General features: G+C 45.8%; 2 protein-coding genes and 1 pseudogene across 2 annotated transcripts; 1 reads left to right on the plus strand and 2 right to left on the minus strand.

Moving 5' to 3' along the window:
* Nucleotides 1–270: 270 nt before the first annotated feature.
* LOC121835887 lies at nt 271–5,404 on the minus strand. Its single transcript, XM_042290434.1, has 2 exons — nt 5,088–5,404; nt 271–1,781 (listed from the first exon to the last, which is right to left on the minus strand). Exons 1-2 carry the CDS (start codon nt 5,310–5,312, stop codon nt 1,323–1,325), a joined length of 684 nt encoding a protein of 227 aa, XP_042146368.1. The 5' UTR covers nt 5,313–5,404; the 3' UTR covers nt 271–1,322.
* A 2,028-nt stretch (nt 5,405–7,432) lies between these two features.
* LOC115314913 (peroxynitrite isomerase THAP4) lies at nt 7,433–14,425 on the minus strand. The gene is made up of 8 exons (XM_029974016.4): nt 14,267–14,425; nt 13,441–13,561; nt 13,283–13,351; nt 13,025–13,093; nt 11,053–11,125; nt 9,406–9,803; nt 9,212–9,352; nt 7,433–7,549 (listed from the first exon to the last, which is right to left on the minus strand). The coding sequence occupies exons 1-8, from the start codon at nt 14,423–14,425 to the stop codon at nt 7,488–7,490; spliced, it is 1,092 nt and encodes a 363-aa protein (XP_029829876.3). The 3' UTR covers nt 7,433–7,487.
* Nucleotides 14,426–14,449: 24 nt separating this feature from the next.
* LOC121837713 lies at nt 14,450–15,633 on the plus strand (annotated as a pseudogene).
* The last annotated feature ends 4,626 nt before the right edge of the window (nt 15,634–20,259 follow it).

A 20,259-nucleotide genomic window follows, 5' to 3' on the forward strand; every position in this document is an offset into this window, starting at 1 on the left:
CAAAATACCCTTGGCATTACCAGATCGATGGAAATGTAGAGCTGCAGAAACTGGACATTGTCAGAAAGCCGGTTTTTAAATGTAGTCAGTGGACTATTATAATCCATAACGAAATGAGGCTTCTCTGGCTTAACACAACAAAAAAAATAACAACAACACAGACGTTTCGCCACCTATCCTGGTGGCGTCATCAGTGCATACTGATGATGCCACCCGGATAGGTGGCGAAATATGTGTGTTGTTGTTATTTTTGTGTTGTGTTAAGCCAAAGTACCGTAAAATATTGGGCAAGCGCCCACTCAAACTTTGGACATAATCGCTAAAAAATGGGGGATGGGCGCTTTTCCGGTCATCAATTTTAGACATAAATGTACTGTGCATATTTTTTCAGATCTTAGAGATTTGGGAATGAGTGCTTAATCTGGAATGGGCGGTTGCACGGTATTCTAAAGTAAACTTGTTTCATTATGACTACTATGGCTTTTCAAACATATTTGTACTATATTCCAGAAAACATACTACACTCCTTGGCCTAGTCCAGAAAATGCGGTATCTAGACTACTTGCTTGGTCAAGACACGCATGCCAGCACTTCGTGAACCACATTTCCCCGACTGCTTAACCTTTGCCAGCAGCTTTGCATTCTCTTGCTTGAGAGCAAACCGCAGACGACACATAAAAAACTGCGCTACCAGCCGCTCAGCCACATTATGGCAAATAGGAAATGCAGAGAATGACGGTGCTTTCCCTGCAATTAATAGTCCCAGGTCACTGATTTGGCACATACTTTTCAGTAGCCTCTCTTCGTGTGATCGGAAGCAGTGTTCGGCGCTTTGCAGCAACTGCACTACGCTTTCTGACGGAATGAACAAGGGTGTCTTGTCTGCCTTCACATAAGATTTGAGAGCGATGAGTGGAGGGGCTTGGCTCCGACGGTCCACCAAAGAATCTCTACATGTGCGGCACAACTTGTATTTTCGGGTTACGCTCCTGGAAACATAACCTGAGAGGTAAATCAGGCTTTCCTTTTCCTCCGTACAGAGCTCGAACTCCTCCTCCTCGTCGTAATGAATCAGGATCTCTCCATGATCCTCAGCAAGGTCCGTGCGTTTGCACAGAAAGTCTGTAAGGTGGACGGAGTCGTCCACGGCATACGACCCTCGACGACTGGGTTGGGAAAACTGTGCTAGCACAATTATCCGGAACGCCGACCTGAACTCTCGTGCACGAGGAATTGGGGTCTTTCGATGGATCGTACTAAACAGGTTTTCAAGTGCATCTTGGCTGAATCTACTCAAGAAGACATACTTGAAGCCTTTCTCATTAAGGAAGTGGTTGGTTGCGCAGGTGCAAAGCTGCCTCTGTGGATATGAGCACTCCAGTTTGAACTGGCTTCCTTGCGACCTTGGAGAGGTTGTCTAAAATTACTAGCAAGGAAAACATTTCCTTGAAGTTTTCCATAAAAACCTTTGCCTCGTGGGCTTTCTCTGGACAGAAGTCGCTCAGTGCAGTTTTCATTGCTGGAGATGTCATCAGAGTGAACCATCTAAACACTTGCTTAAAAAACCATGCTGTGGTGAGCGCCTCTTTGAGGAGCTTCTGCAGGCTGACTAGATACCTTATGGCTGCCCCGACGCTATGGTTTAACAGCGCAACTGCCGAAGCCACATCCATTTTTTCAAAATGATTTGGGTTTAGGTCCTTCAGCTTCAGGCCCGGCAGCAACTTCAGCTTGTGCTGCTCGTCAAGCTCGCACATCTTCTTGACATGCTCCAATGATACCTGGAAATGAAAATAGGCCGCAACATGAAACGTCGAGTGAGACTAATGGGAAATTCAACCAGTCGTTATTGGCGACGAGATGTTTTGGTGGCACCACCTCGCGGGGAACCTCTTATATGATGGAGCTAGGAGGATGTGAGGACACGACGCGCTATGTCAAAGCACGGAATGGCTATGTTAGTTTGCATATATGCCGATTAAAAACGGTTTATTTAATAAAGAGACATGTATTACATTTTTGTGAGTAATCTTTCTAATGAATAATAACGCCTCAAAGTTGCTTTTTATATTAAAGAAGGACAAAAAACTTTAAAATGTTCAAAGAAGCCTGTAGATGCACAGTGCAGCTTGCGCGGCACAACTCAGCGCTATTCTAAGCCTCTCTAATTCTTGAAGTTGTGGAGGCTAATGTGGAAAAAAGGTTTTGCATTCACCACAGTAAATGACGTGCTGTCTTATCAGCTGTGAACGCACGCACAGTTGTGTTGCAAAGCGCCACACACATGCTTGAGCTACACTGAGCTTGCCGATATGGACGCTTCTAACTAAGTGTGACTCAACAGTGGCCGACAAGCAAATGCTCGTCAGGAACTGACGCTTAGCTGCCCCCGCATTGAATATGTGGCAAGGAAGTTCGTCACATCGCGACTTCCGTTCGAAAGAAAAGAAGAAATTTTTATAAATTCTGATATTGTCAGACATGGCCTGGCAAATCAAGGCAATTGATTAATTCATCCTATCCAATATTTACTCAGAATTGTTTACAAATTTAAAATCGCTCACTGAGAAGCCCATCACGCTTTTGGGTGATGGGCTTCTCTTCTCAGCGAATGGTAGTAATTCATAGCAGGTGTATACCTTATTTTTTGGGACGCTGAAGTGTCACCAACTTATTAGATTTAAGACTTCGATCGCAGGGGAGTCTAGCATGTTTCACGTCGACCGGGTGAATAAGCAGGGATTTAATTGAAACGACTCTGGAAGCCAGCCACCACTTCTTCCTGGTAGTTATTTTGAGGAAATGTTTGTTTATTGGTCTACAAATAAAAAAAAAGGGATCAACTTGGAACTAATAAGAGGCCTGCACTCACAGCTAGAACACATCGGAACCAACAGGATACACAGAGTCCCTTTTAGTGAAGTGTTTACTACACATGCGAGAGGTTCTCGAATTTTGCTTTCCTATTTTCATTTTGATGAGACATTTCTTTCCCAGCTTTATTTTGTCCGAATCATAAAAAAAATACCTCCTATTCGCCGTGGTATACGTTGTAGTGGGTAAAGCGCTGAATATATTGAGAACAGCACACCACCAACCTAGCGCTTTGACACGTCAGTGCCAAAGCTGTTCGTTAGCATGACAGAGCGTGCCACGGTTTCAAGCTTTGGTAAAATGTCCTCCTACATATATCACGTCAACAAATAAACATGACGCATGAAACAGGCTTTGCCGCGCGTTACCCAAACAGCGCATGAGGCAAGCTGACGAGCCGAGGGATTCAAGATCTGCACGGTCTGTCTGAGTCTGTCTTACTCATGACGTCACAAACGATGACGATGATAGCTAGAGAAGTACCCCCTATTGGGCTGGAGATCGAACTATAGGGGGCGCTCTGACCCGTTTGTTTTCCCCACGCTTGGTGTTTACTCAACACAAGGCCTGTGCACATGCCGACAGGCCTTATGGGCATGGCCATGTCATCTTCTACAATAGAGCGCGGGGCGCAGTTTAATGTAAAAAATACTAACAATCGACGAAGCGACGTTAAGTGCCGGATCTATCCTCAGAGAATGCGAGCTTGAACCCCCTTTGGCTTTTGTGCTGAGCTGGAATCGTGCATGCTGCATTGTTCATGCAGGCCGTAGTGGAAACAAAACAGCCCCTCCTCCCCCTCGCCGGAGAACACGAACTCCAGCCGAACGCTGACGCCGCGTTCGGTTATGCCGGCCGAACGCTGCGTCATTGTATTTGTTGTCCCCATCCGTGTAGTTGTTAGGTTAACCGCTTGGGGCGTCACGGTCTGTCCTCCTCCCCAATAGTCCGTACACGCCGCCAACAGTACGCGTCGGGATTGTCTTTTTCGGACCGCATGTCTACCACTGGGCGATTGGGATAAATTCAGATGTCTTCCACTGGTCGTTCTGACTCCAGATTTGAATTTTTAGCAAGCAAAACTCACTCGACAGAAATCGGAGGATTCAAGCTGGTTGGGGGGTGGTTCGGAGGAATTCCGCTGGTCGTTTTGGGGAGACTTCCTATTTTGCATTGTATACCAGTCATGATTTTTCCCTGTACTGAGGATATGGCTGCCAGTGATGGGACGTTGGCCTAGTCGGTGAATTTTCGTCTCGTGTGTAGAGTTGCTATTCATGGCTACAGCACTCCAGCTGTGTGTCGCAATGAGCAATCTGCACATCCTAGAAGAGAACACCTATCTACCCGTTCCGCAACGCCGTAACGTCGTCCTCTAGATAGCAAAAAATGCACATGGGTTTGTGTTTGTTGACATTGTCGACGGTGGTATTTTCTCGTGTTCGCGGTCTCGCCGCATCGGAGATCGCGCCTTTCTACATGTATTTATCTTTCTCTGTATGTGTGCTCAAGTTCAAGCTGTGACTGGTATGTACTGTCTTGAAGCTGCACACAAAGCATACCAATGTTCGAACAATTTCGTTGCCCGAGTGAGGCGTGCTTGTTAGGGCTGGTATGCTGAAACGCTGACTTCGTCTATGTGGGCTGATAATCGGATCTCGTGTTGATTTGTCGCGGCTAAGATGGGCTCTGCTTCTATGATCAAGAGAGAAAATAATCCCAGTGGAGAGATTTATGCTCCCGGTCAGTTTGTGAAGTGTTCTTGGACGGCGTATCGCTTTACTCGCATTTAGCCCTGTGAGCCCCACCTTTTGGAAAATAAAAGTAAATAAAGCTTGGGTCCATACAAAATGGAAGCTATTGCATGTTGATTTGTTGTTGTTGTTCCACAAAAGGACAACGCGCCTTTGGAAGGCATAATAATAAATGTGATTGCAGCCAAGATCGGCCATCTGCTACGGCCGTGCTTCCCGGTCTCTCATCCGGGAGTGCGAGGGTAGGCCGCTCCCGGAAAAGAGGTCGTCTTCAGCTAGTGAATTCAGAGGTGGAGCTCCTCGCAAGATTCGCGTGCTCCGCCGCCGAGTTTGGTCGTCGCCCCAAAAACGACCAGTGGAATTCCCCATAAGTTATTGTTAAACTTATTTTTCCTATTGAAAATAGAGATTTTGAGTAGACTAGGTACCCAAAGAGAAGGTTTTACCAACCACACTAACCTTGGCTGTTGGTAGGTTGTGGTTTCGAACAGTGGCATTGTCCAGGAAAATTTCCTGCCCACGAACCAGGTGACCCCGCAGGTTTTTCAACAGGTGAGGAACGTCGGCCAGGAAGTACAGGCGTCGTCCCTTGTCGCATGGATGAGGGCATGAGACGTTTGATCTTCCATGCTTCGTAGCCATTATGCCACACAACTTCCATATGGCTTGATTTCCCGGCCCCATGTCGGTGACGATGGCATCCACTTCGATTCCAATCTTTTCACTTCGTCTGATGATGTCAAACAAGACGTCGCGCACAGTAGTGGCATAAAATGATGTGGCTGAAACATGAAAAAAGTATTTTTATTATTCACTAAATATCTTACAAAAAAAAGGCCATATGTACCAACAATTGGTGAAAATACAAAAAAAAAAGCATAGTGTTCTTCATGTGGCATCAGTTTATGGTTGTACATCATCATTTTTGAAAATATCAAGGTTTGTGTCGCAGGTCAGCCCATTTGCCTCTCAATGTTGATTTAAGAAATGAAAACTGCCTAAGCTATGAAGTGGACAGCAAATGCTTGCGACTGGCGAATAAAAAATATGCATCCCTCATCGCCGGACGGCTGAGAACAAAATGCTGCAACGTAATGTAGGGTGATGTACAATCGTGAATGAAAGGGAAGAGGCGATCATCGACCACTCCACACTTGCAGCCTCATGCACTGGCAGCCATGGTGGCATACTGTCCTTTTAGAATGCTTTGCGAACTAAGCCAACACCACCGAGATAACAAGGATATAGTTAGAAATTTCCTGTCATCAAAGTGGTCAAACATGGGGCACTAATTCGGTATAAGTGCTGCATCAGCATCCCGCTGGGGCTCATGTTCAATCATCGAGAACAGGAGTCCTAGCCGAAGACTGACGCAGCACTCATATCAAATCTGTGCCACATGTCTGACGACCATAGGTGACATCGAAAATTCAGCAGGCCTTGCTATCTCGCTGGTGTTGACTAAGCACAGCAAGGCATGCGATACGAAAAGTAAGCTGCTGCTACCACCACTGCATGATGCTGCTGTACGGCGTAGTCGACAATCGCCTGTTACCCTTCATATCAATTGCTACTGTGTAGCCTTGATATTTTTGATGAAAAGCGTAAATTTCAACAGTGTGTTGAGGCTATTGTTTTTTCCTAACGTTTCGCTTTTATCCTGTTTAACATTGCATTTCTGAAGGAATAAGTGCACCACTAAGGAGGCGTTAAGCTGTTGGTGGGTCACTGAAAATAAGAATAAATAAATAAGTAACTCTCTACAAACTTAACAACCAGTTTTGTATTCTGTATAATAGGAAATAGAAGCATCCTAATGTACATGATGTTGTTATTACACTCATTCGGTATGCAAAGAATATAGCCTGTCAAGGACAAAAGCAGACGAAACGAACAGCAGGCAATGTTTGATGTATGTTAACATACAGCAAACAGGCAGGCACCATCTTCAAAGTGCGTGCGTATGGCGTGTGCCCTGTTTGCTTTCCGAAACCACGAATGTCCGCATGCTCGGCTGTGGAGGCCGCACGCTGCGCGAGAAAGATTAAAGAATGCCCCGCATTCTTTCGAGCTTATTAGAAGCTCAAGCACCCAGCTGGATGCTCGAGCTTTGCCACTGAAAGCACTGCCATTGATGTCACGCCCAGAATATGGTTTTGATTTTTTTCCACGTTTGGTATCATTTTAGGTGCAGATGATTTTCACATTCACATTCATGAAATAAAAATATGCTAAACTTTACGTCTAATTTTTTTTTCACTGAAATATTGAGCATTAATGGCCACTTTGAAATTAGCATTGCCCAAAGGTCCCATGCTGCACGCATGTGAGACTGTCCTTGCAGTCAATGTTGCTCTTGTATCAAAACTACTTGAGCATCATTATGATTCACCTGAGCTAACCTGCTATAAGCTTCCTTTCTAAGACGACATACATATAAGGGCTTTTTTGGACATTACATAGGGGAAAAGTGATTTGGCGGAAAGAGGTTATACGGTATGGTCAAGTGCTGAAAAGAAATGTGCTCATATAGTTGGCCTGAACAAATCTAAACAAGCAACAAGCAGTTGTAAATTCACCAATGCTGGAGCTATGGTGGAAGTCTCAGATAATCTGTCAAAATCGGCAGGGAGTTTGTGACACTGTGGCTTTAAGCACTGAGAGAAAGAGAGTATGATGTTCCCACTCTCGGTTATGCTTCTGAAATGCAGTACTTTTAAGAGGTCATAGAGAAAACAACCTTTGAGCTTTTACTATAGCTTCAGGATGACGAGCAGAATCCATACATGGGGAACTTATAAGAGAAGTGGTATGCAACCGCTTGCTTCCAGCGGGTAGTTAACCCACCCAGCATGAACACTAGTGCATGGGTAGACAAAGGCTCCTCTGCCGCTGGATTTGATGTCCAACCTTTGGGCGGCCTGAAAAAAAAAATAACATGACATCACTAATCAAGGCACATTTAAAGGGATTGTCCAACGATAAACCAAAAGAAGAGCTGAGAAGTAACTAATTACAAGTACCAACCTTACTGTAATTAGTTGCATTTTCTGTAACTAAATACTTTTTAAGTTACAATAAGATTTGAGTCACTGTAACTTAGTTAAGTTTTGGCATAACTTGTAAACTGTTTCAGTAACTCTCCAAAATTCTCAACACTCCGAGGCCTCGAAGGAGCTGCTCCCCGAAAACTTTTACGTAGCCAGGCAACAATCAGAACAAATTCTATAGCTATGAAGTCAAAGCCGTGGGCGCTGAAGCACTCGCACACATGGAGTGCCGATCAAGAATACGCATATGTGCACTTCATTTCTAAATTGCCACAATAAGTTGACTACAGGTTTAGATCGATGGGTGCATACAGGTGTGGCTCATTTTTGGCTTGCCGTGACGTTGCAAAAAGTGAACTGCTGGAAGTCCAAACACTTTTCGGGCTTGAATTGACCAAATTTCGATTATGCGGCACCACTACTGGCAGGATTTGTAAAATTGAGCCTAAAAAGACAAGGTTTGACTGGCAAGGTGAGCAAGTCATCATACTTGCTTATGCACAAAATTTGACATACATGGAAGCTGAAAAAAGGCACTCCAGCCTTCTTCCCTTTTCGCGTGGCAACACCTACAATGTCGTACATTTGTGGGAAGTCACAATAAGGAAACCGCAAGCACTGCACTCGGTCGTGACGTGATACCATGAAACTAACGCCCCAATTAAAACCGAAACTTAGTGGTTAAGTGGTAGTCAGAAAGCATTGCGGGGTGGCTCGCCGTCAACAACACTTCAAGTTTTCGAAAGGTTTACAAAACTGTAATCTCTCGCAAGCCTTGATCGCATATTGTAGCTCTTTTCTCGAAAGTGCTCACTGCACAGGCAGGGTCCCTTCATGCAAACCCAGGACTCCCAAAGCACCTCGACAACCCACTGTAGTTCCCGCAGAAAAGTGTAGAAGTTGGCCACCACCTGACCAAAGTCACCTCTCATTCATAAAAGAGGTCTAGCAGGTGAAGCACAGCAACGAAGACCACTCCCACGGGAAAGTAAAAGCCAAAGGATGCTTTCTTTGCGTTATATGACACCAGAGCCCTAGCTATTGCCAATTTTGGCAACAAAAGAGGCTGCTCATTTGTGAAGTTGTTCCAGCTTGGTTTAAAATTTGATTACTATTTCAAAGACGCATAAAATAATAAGATGTATAGCGGAAGACATGCTTGAACCAAGGGCAGTTAGATTTAACTGTTATATTTATTAATAAAAGGCTACCCAGATAATAACTTCAATTAAGCAAGTTGTGAAAGTATGTATCCTTCAGCCCCGAAGCCTAGGTCGCTGTGCTCTAACTTTAAGTGGCAATAAAAATTGGATAAGCAAGTATTTTGTTTATGCCTTTTATAATTTCATTTTTTGTGCCATCAGCGTTTCGGTACCTCACAACGTCTAATGTCATGGCAAGACACAATGTCGTACCTCGTGAGCTGTTAATTTGCATTAAGACATAATTTGGTTTATCTTTGTCACACATTTACACATCTTTTTGCGTTTCACTATGGTCCTCCTCAGAGCACATCTACGTACGACAGCTTACCTATTATGGATGCGATGGAAGCATCGTAGTCGAGGCCGGGTGCAATCTGCATCTCGTCCATGAGTAGACAAGCTTGCCGTTCTTCGGGGCGCACGGACTCCACTTTTTGCTTGAGGGCGGCGAAGACTTCATCAAGTACACCTGCAAATAGACCCACATACAATTTGGTATAAACTTTTTTTTTTTAAGCTTACCTGGAAATAATTTGATGTGTTCCATTTGTTGCTGTAGTGTTCTAGGAGCAGGCAAAGGGACCAAGTTTTCTTTGATGTGCTCATAGCCTTTGCTTCCACAAACCACTTTCGCAGCTAAAGCCTTCTGAAGAGTTGCGTCGGACCAGGAGCTTCCCCTCATTGTTCCTTTCTCCAACGCTCTAATCTGATCAGGAGCGAAGATACGACTTATAGACTCCCGGAGCTTGTATCTTTCTTTTTCCATTTTTCGGCGTTTCTTCTGTTCAAGGTTCAACATCAGCTCGAGCTTCTTCTCTCGATTCGAGCCACCCTCATGTGTCCCAGAAGTTCCTGCTTGACGTCCATCAGAACATTCTGAAGCATTTTCTGTTTGGCGTGCATCACAAGATTCTACAACACTATCTGCAACAGGGAAAGAATAAATTGAGAACACATAAGTGAATAGAAAAGTAAGCCAACAAAAAGGTGAACGGTATGTATACCTGAAACAATTAATTAGCACGTGGACATTTGTGCCGTTGTATACTGAAAATCTGTTAAAGGGACACTGACAGGTTATTTATGCTCGCCAAGGAATTTATTTGTAAATGACATACGAGAGCCCAACTACCCAGAAAACAATTCGCAGCTCGAAATGTTTTCTTTCTGCCCGAAAATCGACAACTGAGAACCAATTGGTTTGAGACGCGCTCAATCTCTTCTCCGTGGTCACATGCAGTTTTCTATGGTTTAGACACAACCATTAAGTATAATCAAAGTTGTGGGTCACTGAAGGCACTCCTTCAATAATAAAACTAGAAAAGAAATATTATATTTATTTTTAGCTTCTAAAAGGCTGCAAATATGTTCACTGAAAAAAAGAAAGTTGCATGCAGTCATGAGACTTCCGATAACTCTCTCCTCCTCTATATTTCTTCTTCCTCCCCAGTCCAGTTTTGGTTCGATTTGAGGAGTTGCGTATTTTTACCTTATTAAAATATATGTGACGCTGTAGGAAAATATTAATTGGGCAGTCTTCCGACACCATGATAAATTGCCTGGCAAAAAAAAAGGGGGGGTGTCAGTGTTTTTTTAAATAGTAAATGAATCCATCAAAGGCCTAAACATCAGGCAAAAATAAAAGTTTGGTAATGGCATCGAAAATGAGAGATCAGCACAATCATTTTTTTAAACAGATGATTGGCCTAGGTGGTGGCGACGAAAATGGGAAGGAGTTGACCACTTCCATGAGATTATGTCCCTGTTAGTCATGTTTCTCAGCTTACGTGTACTGCGGGTGACATACAACAATGCACAATAAGTAGAGACACTTCCTTAATACCTGCTTTGTCAGTCTTTATGTAAAAAAATAAAGATTTTAGAAATCCATAATTATTGAACAATCACGTGACTTCTAGCAGTGAGGTTAATTAATTGCTTTAACGGTGGCTTCTGAACAAATATGATCATTCATATATTCACATAATATTCACACTGCATGACAATGTTATCACAAATGAGCTGTTGTCGGTTATTCCTTTTTTGATGATAGAACTGCGTTGCCATAATAAAAAATTCTAGAGAGGCAGAGAGCAGTTCTTCGTCGCTGCCAGAGAGCCGATGTCGTGTTCAGGTTTGTTGCGTCAAGAAGTGCACTATACTTTCAACTTGCCTGGTTGGGGCTCTACGGACCCCGACACGCTGGCTGAATGAACATCGACTTGAGAAGCAATGCCTGCAGCTGTAAAGGGAAAAAAAAATATTCTGTCGTGAATACTCATGCAGAACCTTAAAGGGAAACTCCACTTCATTTTTGGTTTCGAAAAAACAATGCAGTCCTCTTCAGTATCGCATAGGAAGACCACACGTGGAATCTTACGACGCAGTTCTGTCTAAATGTTTCTTAAACGGTCCGGCAAACTTTGCAACTCGCCAAATTGCCGAAATCGGCTGACTTGAGCGGGCGAATTCAGGCACAACCAACAGCGCAGTCAAGGCTACGTCATGGGCGGAGCCAACATTGGGCTAAACGCCATCTACATGGCCCCCTTTTGCTTGTTTTCACTTCTCCGGGCGAGCATAGCGCATGACGTCAGCAACGTTGCCTCTCGGCGCTTAGCAGTGTCCACGTGATTGGCGTAACGCGCCTGCGCAGCGCGTTTCTTGGGAGCCGTTCGGCCGCCCGCCGTGGTCCCGCCGTAGTCCCGCCGTCTTCCGCGTCACTACCACCGCGGTCGTCTCACCGATTGTGATTAGTGTCTCTCGGAATTTCGTCCACACTACGGACACCACGTGCGCGCACACTTATGCCGCAGTTGTGCAGACGTCGTCGAACGCCGTAGACACCAAAACGTGGCGAAGAGTGCGGTGCAGACGACACTCGCGCCTGCCACACGCCCGCCCCAATCCCGCCCGTCGTTGGGCCGAGGATCACGTGACATCTCGTACCACGTGATGGCCATGTACTTGGCGACCCGAGGCCAATGTTGCCGGGCGGAGCCAAAGTTTCGGTTTCGATTTCCGCTCATGTTTAAAATCATATTTAAAAATACCGTATTTACTCGCGTATAGGTCGACCTGTTTTTCAAAAATCGCCTCATCAAAACTGGGGGGTCGACCAATACGCGAATCCCGGTATTATATTTTTCAACTTTTTTTTTTTTTTCGGGGGTCCCGAAGTTAGGGGGTCGACCTATACGACGTATCGACCAATATGCGAGTAAATACGGTAGATATCCCATTTTTTGCGAAGCAAACGACGTAGTGTGTTTTACTAGGGCTTTTTAATTCGAAATCAATCATTATCCCGAAATCTTCGAAATTGAGCGGAGTTGCCCTTTAAAGGGCCCATGAAACGGATTTTGGGTTGAGATAAATCATTTTCTATTGGGATATTACTAATAGCACATCGTTCAGTGGGCCAAAAGAAAAAATGTAGAAAGACAAAAGCCTGACTTTCAGTGCGCAAATTTGAAAACACAGCGGACTATTTCGTACCTCCTCCCCTTCGTAAGCTCTCTGCCTTTTCACTGTGATACATCCGCGGTCCCAAAAGCGCATCATCGGATCCAAACTGACGTCACACAAAACCGGACCTCACTTAGTCCCTTCACCCCTAAGCTGACATTGTGGTGGAAGCTACGCGCTTGCCGAACCAATCAGCCGCCTCCCTTTATCACCTGACCTAAATCTCTGTGCGGTGGTATGCGTGGAGGAGCTAGATCATGTGGCAAGTGTGGCTGGCCCAACGAGCACGTAGCTTCCACAGCACTGTCAGCTCCGGGTGAACGGGTTGGGGAAAGCAACTTTTGTCTGAATTTTGAGCGACGGGCTAATCTTCTAGGGGGACAATGGCTCTGTCCGGGGTACATAAACAAGATTCCGAGCAAGAGGGGCCTCCCCTCTTTTCGTCTTCTTGAACTGTTTCGTGGAATGCGCGATTTATGAGTTGAGGAGGAAAGCAAAACAGGAAAAAGTTGGAAAAGCGTTTCATGGCCCCTTTAAAAGAAGGCAATTTAACTTTAGCGTTGCCGTAATCAAAATTTCTGGTGAGGCGGAGAACAGTTCTTCGTCACTCCCAGGGAGCCGATGTCGTGTTCAGGTTTGTTGTGTCAACTAGTGCACTATACTATCAACTTGCCTGGTTGGGGCACTACGGACTCCGACACGATGCCTGAATGAACATCAACTTGAGAAGCAATGCCTGCACCTGTAAAGGAAAACAATATATATTCTGCCGTGAATACTCATGCAGTACCTTAAAAGAAGGCAACTCAAGTCTAGCATTGACGTTATAAAAAATTTTAATAAGGCGAGGAGCAGTTCTTCGCCACTCCAAGAGAGCCGATGCCGTGTTCACGTTTACTGTGCCAAGCAGTGCACTATTCTTTCAACTTGCCTGGTTGGGGCACTGTGGACTGCGACACAATGCCTGAAGCAACACCGACTGGAGAAGCAAGGTCTGCAGCTGTAAAGGAGAAAAATATTGTGTCGTGAATACTCATGCAGTCCTTTAAAAGAAGGCAATTCAACTTTAGAGCTGCACTTGCAACTTACATTGTTCCTCTGTGGCAGGATGACAATTTGGGCCGAGTAGAAGAGATGGAACTGCATTGGGTTTCAGTTTACGTCTGCCATTGACTCGATAAGTCTCAAACTCCTTCGATTCAAAGTGATCCTGAAATAACACAAGTCATAGGTGCATAGGTACATTAGTTGCTCCTTCACATGCATCAGTTCGGTTAAAATGCAATGCACGCTCCTAATTATGTCAATTAATTTCGTGACCCCCTACCGTAGACAGGATAACACAGTAATTCTGTCAGCAGTTTTTTATTTTACTTGAGTTTCTGCATTTATGTATGCTACAGAACGATATATTGTTCCCTGCCCTAGTGAGCTGTTTCGCTGTGCTTCATAGTTCAAGCAAGTATGCATGCACTCTTCATTTCAAATAGAGAGCATCATATTCGCCCCCAGTCCACGCACGCTTTCATCTTTCTACTGCATAATGCAACAGTAAAAGATGAGGTTCTTGCTAAATTCACCATCTAACGCGGAGGGACAAGTCGCAACACTTCGATGGCTGTCTAAACAGGTGGTGGATTTGGAGTCGTTTTGGAGCGCCGACCCATCGCTTTACGGACGAGAGCTCGCCGACTCGCCAAGCTGGCATGCTTGCTCGCGCCTTGCGTGCCCACAAATATAGAAATGATTATAGAAATAATCTTTGTGACTACGCAAGCGCGAGCAAGCATCCCAGCAAGGAGCACCACACGCGCGAATGCGCCAGTACGTCACTTTAAAAACCGAACGCCACGCACGGGCGTCCTCGGGGGGGAAATATGCTTTCCACCGAAATCAAAAGAAAATTCAGACCTACCTCGCAAATTCTTGCATTCTTGGGAGTTGGCGATCTCCTTCCCATACGAAAAAGCCAGACGAGACGGCGTCTCACATCGTGTCTCGCCGTCGGAATCCGGTACAAGCTCTTGCCGCTGTCCGCCCGATTTGTACACTTCGTAACACTACAGCCTGTCATTTCCACGGGGCTCTTTCTACGCGCATGCAAAATTCATTGCGGTAAACGACGCAGCGGCTGACGAAAACGTCGTCCCCTCGATTTCAGACGACAGCTCGCCGACTCACCAAGATGGCCGGATGCGCCGGTCGCGTATCGCCCGTATCGCGTATCACTCCGCGAGAGCCGCAGACGCGAGCTACGCGATCGTCACCCGTGTCGTCTGCTTCACATACCTTGGAAACGAATGCCCTAAAACATCGCTCGCGTTATAAAAAAAAAAAAAAACAGGATTTTATTGTACCCAGTTGACGCACGTAATGTTCAACGACTTAGGAAGCTTTCCGTTCGTTCGATTTTATTCAAGGATCTATGTTTAGCGAACTCAAAGCGGAAAATTTGTTACCCCGAAACTCGGCGCTCTGGAAGGCCGCTTTCCCGCACGGAGGTCGGATCCAGTTCTGCCCACGTGACCACTCCTCCGCCAATACGGAGACGGCGGCGAAAGGAAAAGGAACGCGATACTCTGGCTCTGCAAGCAGAGCCTATACAGTTACTGTAGTGCAACCGGCCCTTAGTTTTGTTTTGACCGCATGTGGAAGCGGGCGTGTCCGCGAATTTTAGAAAAATTGAAAAAGAGCAATATCGGTGGGTGATTGGATTCTTGTTTTTGGAAGGGAAATCGCGCAGTGAAATCAAAGAGCGGCTGGATGCTGTGTATTGTGACTCTTCTCCTTCGATGGCGACCGTCAAAAATTGGTTTAACGAGTTTCAACGTGGTCGCACGTCGGTTTTTGATGAGTAACGCCCAGGTGCCCCAAAACGGCTACCACAGAGGATGTGACAAAAATCCACGATTCCATATTGGCAGACCACCGATTGAAGATGCGCGAGATAGCTGAGACAGTAGGCATTTCAAAGGACCGCGTGAGTTATATCCCGCATGAAATTTTGGGCATGAGAAAGCTGTCGGCGCGATGAGTGCCGCGTTTGTTCACTCCGGACAACAGGCGCAACCGTGAAACCGCTTCAGAGCAGTGTTTGACGCTGTTTAAGCGCACTCCGAAAGAGTTTCTGCGTCGTTTCGTGACCGTCGATGAAACATGGATTCACTGGTACACACCAGAAACCAAGGAACAGTTTAAACAGTGGATTTCACCCGCAAACGTGCTCCAAAGAAGGCGAAGACTGTCCTATCGGCCAGAAAGGTTATGGCCACCGTTTTCTGTGATTCACATGCTCTGTTCTAAATCGACAGCCTGGAGAAGGACAAAACGGCCACAGGGCAGTACTATGCCGAATTATTGGGCCGATTCGACACCGAATTGCAGAAAACACGGCCCCATTCGCCGAAGAAAAAAGTGCTCTTCCACCATGACAACGCACCGGTCAACGTTACTAAAACACTCAGTTGGGAAACTCGCCGTCGAAACCTGGGCCGCTGGCGTCCACCGAGACCGAGCTAAATGCGACAACAGCGCCACTCTTTTTCGTTTGTCTGTACTATGGTCACCTCGATCTTTTTGAAAGCCTGTTTTTTGCGTAAAAACAAACGAAAAAGACTCTTTTTGTATGAAATTTATTGGAGTTTAGTACCAAATGATGGGCGCGTGATGTTTTTATCATCTTTAGTTCGCAAGGTTTTGCGGAACAATTAATATTGTTTCTATAAAACCATGCCTCAGCGGGCCTTTCAGGTAGCGCGTCCCGACCTAGGTGCATTTTAACTGCAGTTGTTCCACGCGGCGCGTCCGCCAGGGAGACGGGGGTTCACCCCTGACAAAGCCAAAATTAGAAGTCACGTGCAGTTTCTCGAGTGGCCGCTGCGGGAGAAATGGTGGCGTTGTGTTCGTCATTAGCTCGGTGCTCGGAAACAGATTGGGACCATATTTTTAGGGCTGTCTCTATGGGAGTTTCCCAACTGAGTGTTTTAGTAACGTTGGCACCGGTTCACACTTCCGCCCTCGCCACGGCCAAATTGTTTGAATAGGTGACCGGCGTTTGGCAGCAGCCTCAAAGAACTCTGGGTAATATTCACTTCCGGTTCGTAGCTAGCAGCCGACGCAGCCCCATGGCGGCTACGGAAGCGTGTGCGGGTGTTGAAACCCGATCAATCCGGGCCACCCTCCGCTGCTGCTGGGTGACTTACACACTTCTGAACGTCTCAAGTTACTTCTACGGATATGTTAAGTACTAATCGGTACGCAGAAGCATCGAGAACGGCCACGAAAGCGCAGAGCGAGTGCGGCAAGCTGCACTCGCACCGCGCTTTCCGGATCTTCGCATGAAAACTCAGGTTGGTTGTTTCGTTATCCTTTTGAGCCAGCGTTTTTCATTTGGGTTCTGCTTATTTTTGGTGGTTGCGTTAGATCACATCACCGACTGAAATAGGCGCGAATGTAAGCCGTAAGACACGGCCAGCTGAAATGCCCGGTCGGAGGTCTACTTTTCTCACTTTGTTAGAACACCTAAGCCTGGGTAAGAAAATCTTCAGGCAATCAAAAGTTTAAGACGGGGAAATAAGTCGGTCAGACGGCGTTTCAAACTCAGCTAGTATGTTTTCTCGCGCGATTAAAACGCCACTTCCGTGCGAAAGTTAGTTTCGTCAACATCTGACTACGTGACAATCCTTGCTTTTTAACATTCACGCGTTTTTGGTACTTCAACTAAGTTGTCCCCCGTGAACTACAATAACCCTCCGCCCCCCTTCCCCCTTCCCGCACGTTTTTTTTTTTATGATGTCGAGAAAGAAAGCATACACAAACGAGCACCGATTTTGATATGAGCTACGCAGGGTCGTGCTACTGCTTTATTATCCGTCAGTATGAAGGTGCTGGCCATTTGCTTTTGTTTCTTTATATTACAAAAAGCTGACCTGTCCTTTTGTTTATTTATATTAGAGCAAGCCACCCATCCACGGCGCTTCCCGGGAACAGTCTGCGGCGGCTCATCACAGAAAATGTTAATCCGAGCTGTCGATGTAACGATTAAACGGCCTGGCAATGGCACTGTATGTTGACGAAACGTCGTGCCATGAACTGATTGCCTGCGAGATCACACCCCGCGTTCTCGCAGATGCCTTGTACGACAAGCAGTGCTCACCCCTTCGTGGAATAATCGAGGCGCTTTTGGTAGGTGCCAAAAGACTGTTAGAGATCGTTATTTCCCGCGGGCCCTACCCGAAGAAAGAGAGAACACGTTGTACTGGCCTGTAACAATATTGGCCGCGCATAAACGGTCACCGACGTTTGTCTGTCACAGGTCATCTCGCTTTTTCCCTCGCTTAACAGCGACGGCCCATCGTTGCTTCCATGCTTTGTTTCACGGGAACTGGAACATCGTATGCCCTCTATGGCTTGCGTTAGAACAACGTACCGCGGAACTGTAAGCCATTTTCACCGCGAATACAGCACGGCCACCACGCCTAGAAGGGCTCTTGATGCAGCTGGACGAACCGCGACCGGCGCCGGACGAACCGGAAGCGTGAAGTCACGTGGTGCCTCGCTTCGGATGACGAAACTTCCGGCTCAAACGCCGGTCACCTATTGAGCTACGAACTGCTGCCCTATCCACCGTACTCTCCAGATTTGGCCCCGTGCGACTTCTTTTTGTTTCCAAACTTGAAAAAGTCACTCGCCGGGTAGAAATTTTAGTCGAATGAGGAGGTCATCGCCGCCACGGAAGATTACTTTGCAGAACCTCTAGAAAAGTTTTTTTTCAGATGGGATAGAGAAGTTGGATCATCGCTGGGTTAAGTGTATCGAACCAAAAGGAGGCTATACTGAAAACTAAATCGCCACTTTTCCAAAATTTCGTTTTTCTTATGTAGGCTAAGTACTTATCGTACCCAGTACTGCCGGTTGTGAAAGTGGTCGTGACCCAAGACGCGGACCGTAGCCGATGGCACCGTGTGTCCTAGTGTGAACCGATGATCATCTGTCGTCTTGGTCGTTTGGCTCCGCGCATCAGCAACATCGCTATGGCGGTGCTCTCTACTGTGAAAGGGGTTGTGAATGAAGACGCCAACACTCTCATAGCTCATTTTTTGTTTCGCAGGAAGTTGACGTATGCTGTTTGCTTGCGCTATTCTATTTCAGGTTTCTGCGTTTTAGTGAACCATATGTGTGGTTACTGTGCGGTCGATGTACCCGCGGAGGGTCATGAAACTGATCGGAACCATAACTTCGTTCGAGCATTCTATGTATTGTCTTGACAGCCCCTTCCACCTTGTTTGTTGCTGGGCATAAATTGGTTGAGACACGTGTTTGATAGTTCGTCCCTTTATTATTCCTGATCTGGGGACCGTACACCGGCGGGCTTGTGTTTTCACCCTTGCTTCGATGTTGAATCACAAAACTGTTATCTTTTCTTTCTTTTAATTCTCTCCTTTAATCTCTATAATCTTCTTCTCCCCCTAGGCAGAGTAGCCAACCGGGACGAACAAACCAGGTTAATCTCTGTTTTTTTATTCTGAATTTTCTTCCTCATCACCTCAAGTACGTTTTTGGTTGTCTCTCCACTTGCAAACTTCTGGCAGGCAAACTGTGGTGTATTATTGTGCTGTCTTAGGTTTTCCAGCGCCACTGTGGCCACTTGCCCATTCCTTGTAAACAAATTTGTCACCATTTTCTTTTCAACCCTTTTTGGCATTTTGAGCCTCAGGGGTGGAGTTTCTTAAGACAATATCCAAATGGATGGCTGGTGCTTGGTTTCGAGAGCACAATCGGTAGTCCACGTTCTGTCGCTCTTTACAATATCAGATATTTAATCTTAGGGTTGTCACTTTGGAATCGGTATGACATTCCTTGGCACCATTCCACCCTTCCTGGTTTTCAAAATCTGTGGCAAACAAAGATATTAAACTTGTCAGACGAAGGTGCTTGTGAAGAATCGCCGAAACGCTCGGGGAACAAATCTTCGGCGAACCTTCGATATCACCATCAGTCATCTCCACAGCAGCAGCGTTCTTCGGCCACAGCTGTTGAAAGTCTACCAGTGCACTTGTCACTATTGAGAGAGGTGCGGCCACGCTTTTATTCACCGAACCAACACAAAACTTTTGCACGTACTGGTTCAGTGTCCCCAGAAGCACATCACAACTGTTCCAGGGATTTCGAAACCCATTTGAAGAGGGGACTGGTCCTCGCTTCTCCTCAAGGTAGAAACTCTCGCCCACTACAGGAGGTGCACACTGCATCCTCACTCAAAGGAAACAACAAAATGCAGCACCTGCTCTGAAACTCATCTGGTGCTTCCGTAGTTTGTGCTGTACTCGAAGAATCCCGTGCTGAAAGGAAACGCCAAGATTACCTTTTTGCGTTGCCTTTCCTCCCAAAACTCAGAGTACGCAGATCTTCAAAGACTCGAAGGTCGTTTGAGAGACCTTAATAATTCCCCAAACTTTTTTTTTTTTTTTTTTATAAAAATATAGATAAACAGTCTTGGGAAGTACTCTATGCACATGATACTTAAAGTACTACTGTTTAAAAAACTTGTACTTTACTTCAAGTAAATTCTCTGAACATGTACTTGCACTTTCCGAGGAAAGTAAAACTCCCGACTTTAATGTATATTCTCCGAAGTCGAAAAAGAAAAATGGCGTATCGTCGTATGCAAACGGGCTCTTTCGAGACGTCATCTGGTCATTTCTCTGAGTGAAGTAATGGCGGCTGTAAGACCGACAGAAGTAAGTGCCTTATACGTTGATTGTGCCAAATAGCTCGTCAGCAAGATCAAATAAACTACTCTGTGGCGACTTGACCTTACACAATATTTGCTGCCATTTCCGTAAAAAATGGATGCACCTCCGATTGCCCCTGGAGCAAGGCATTCAGTTAAAAAGAACATTGTATACA

This window comes from Ixodes scapularis, unplaced genomic scaffold, assembly GCF_016920785.2.
Source record: "Ixodes scapularis isolate PalLabHiFi unplaced genomic scaffold, ASM1692078v2 PGA_scaffold0__279_contigs__length_252992795, whole genome shotgun sequence".
Lineage (NCBI taxonomy): Eukaryota > Metazoa > Arthropoda > Arachnida > Ixodida > Ixodidae > Ixodes > Ixodes scapularis.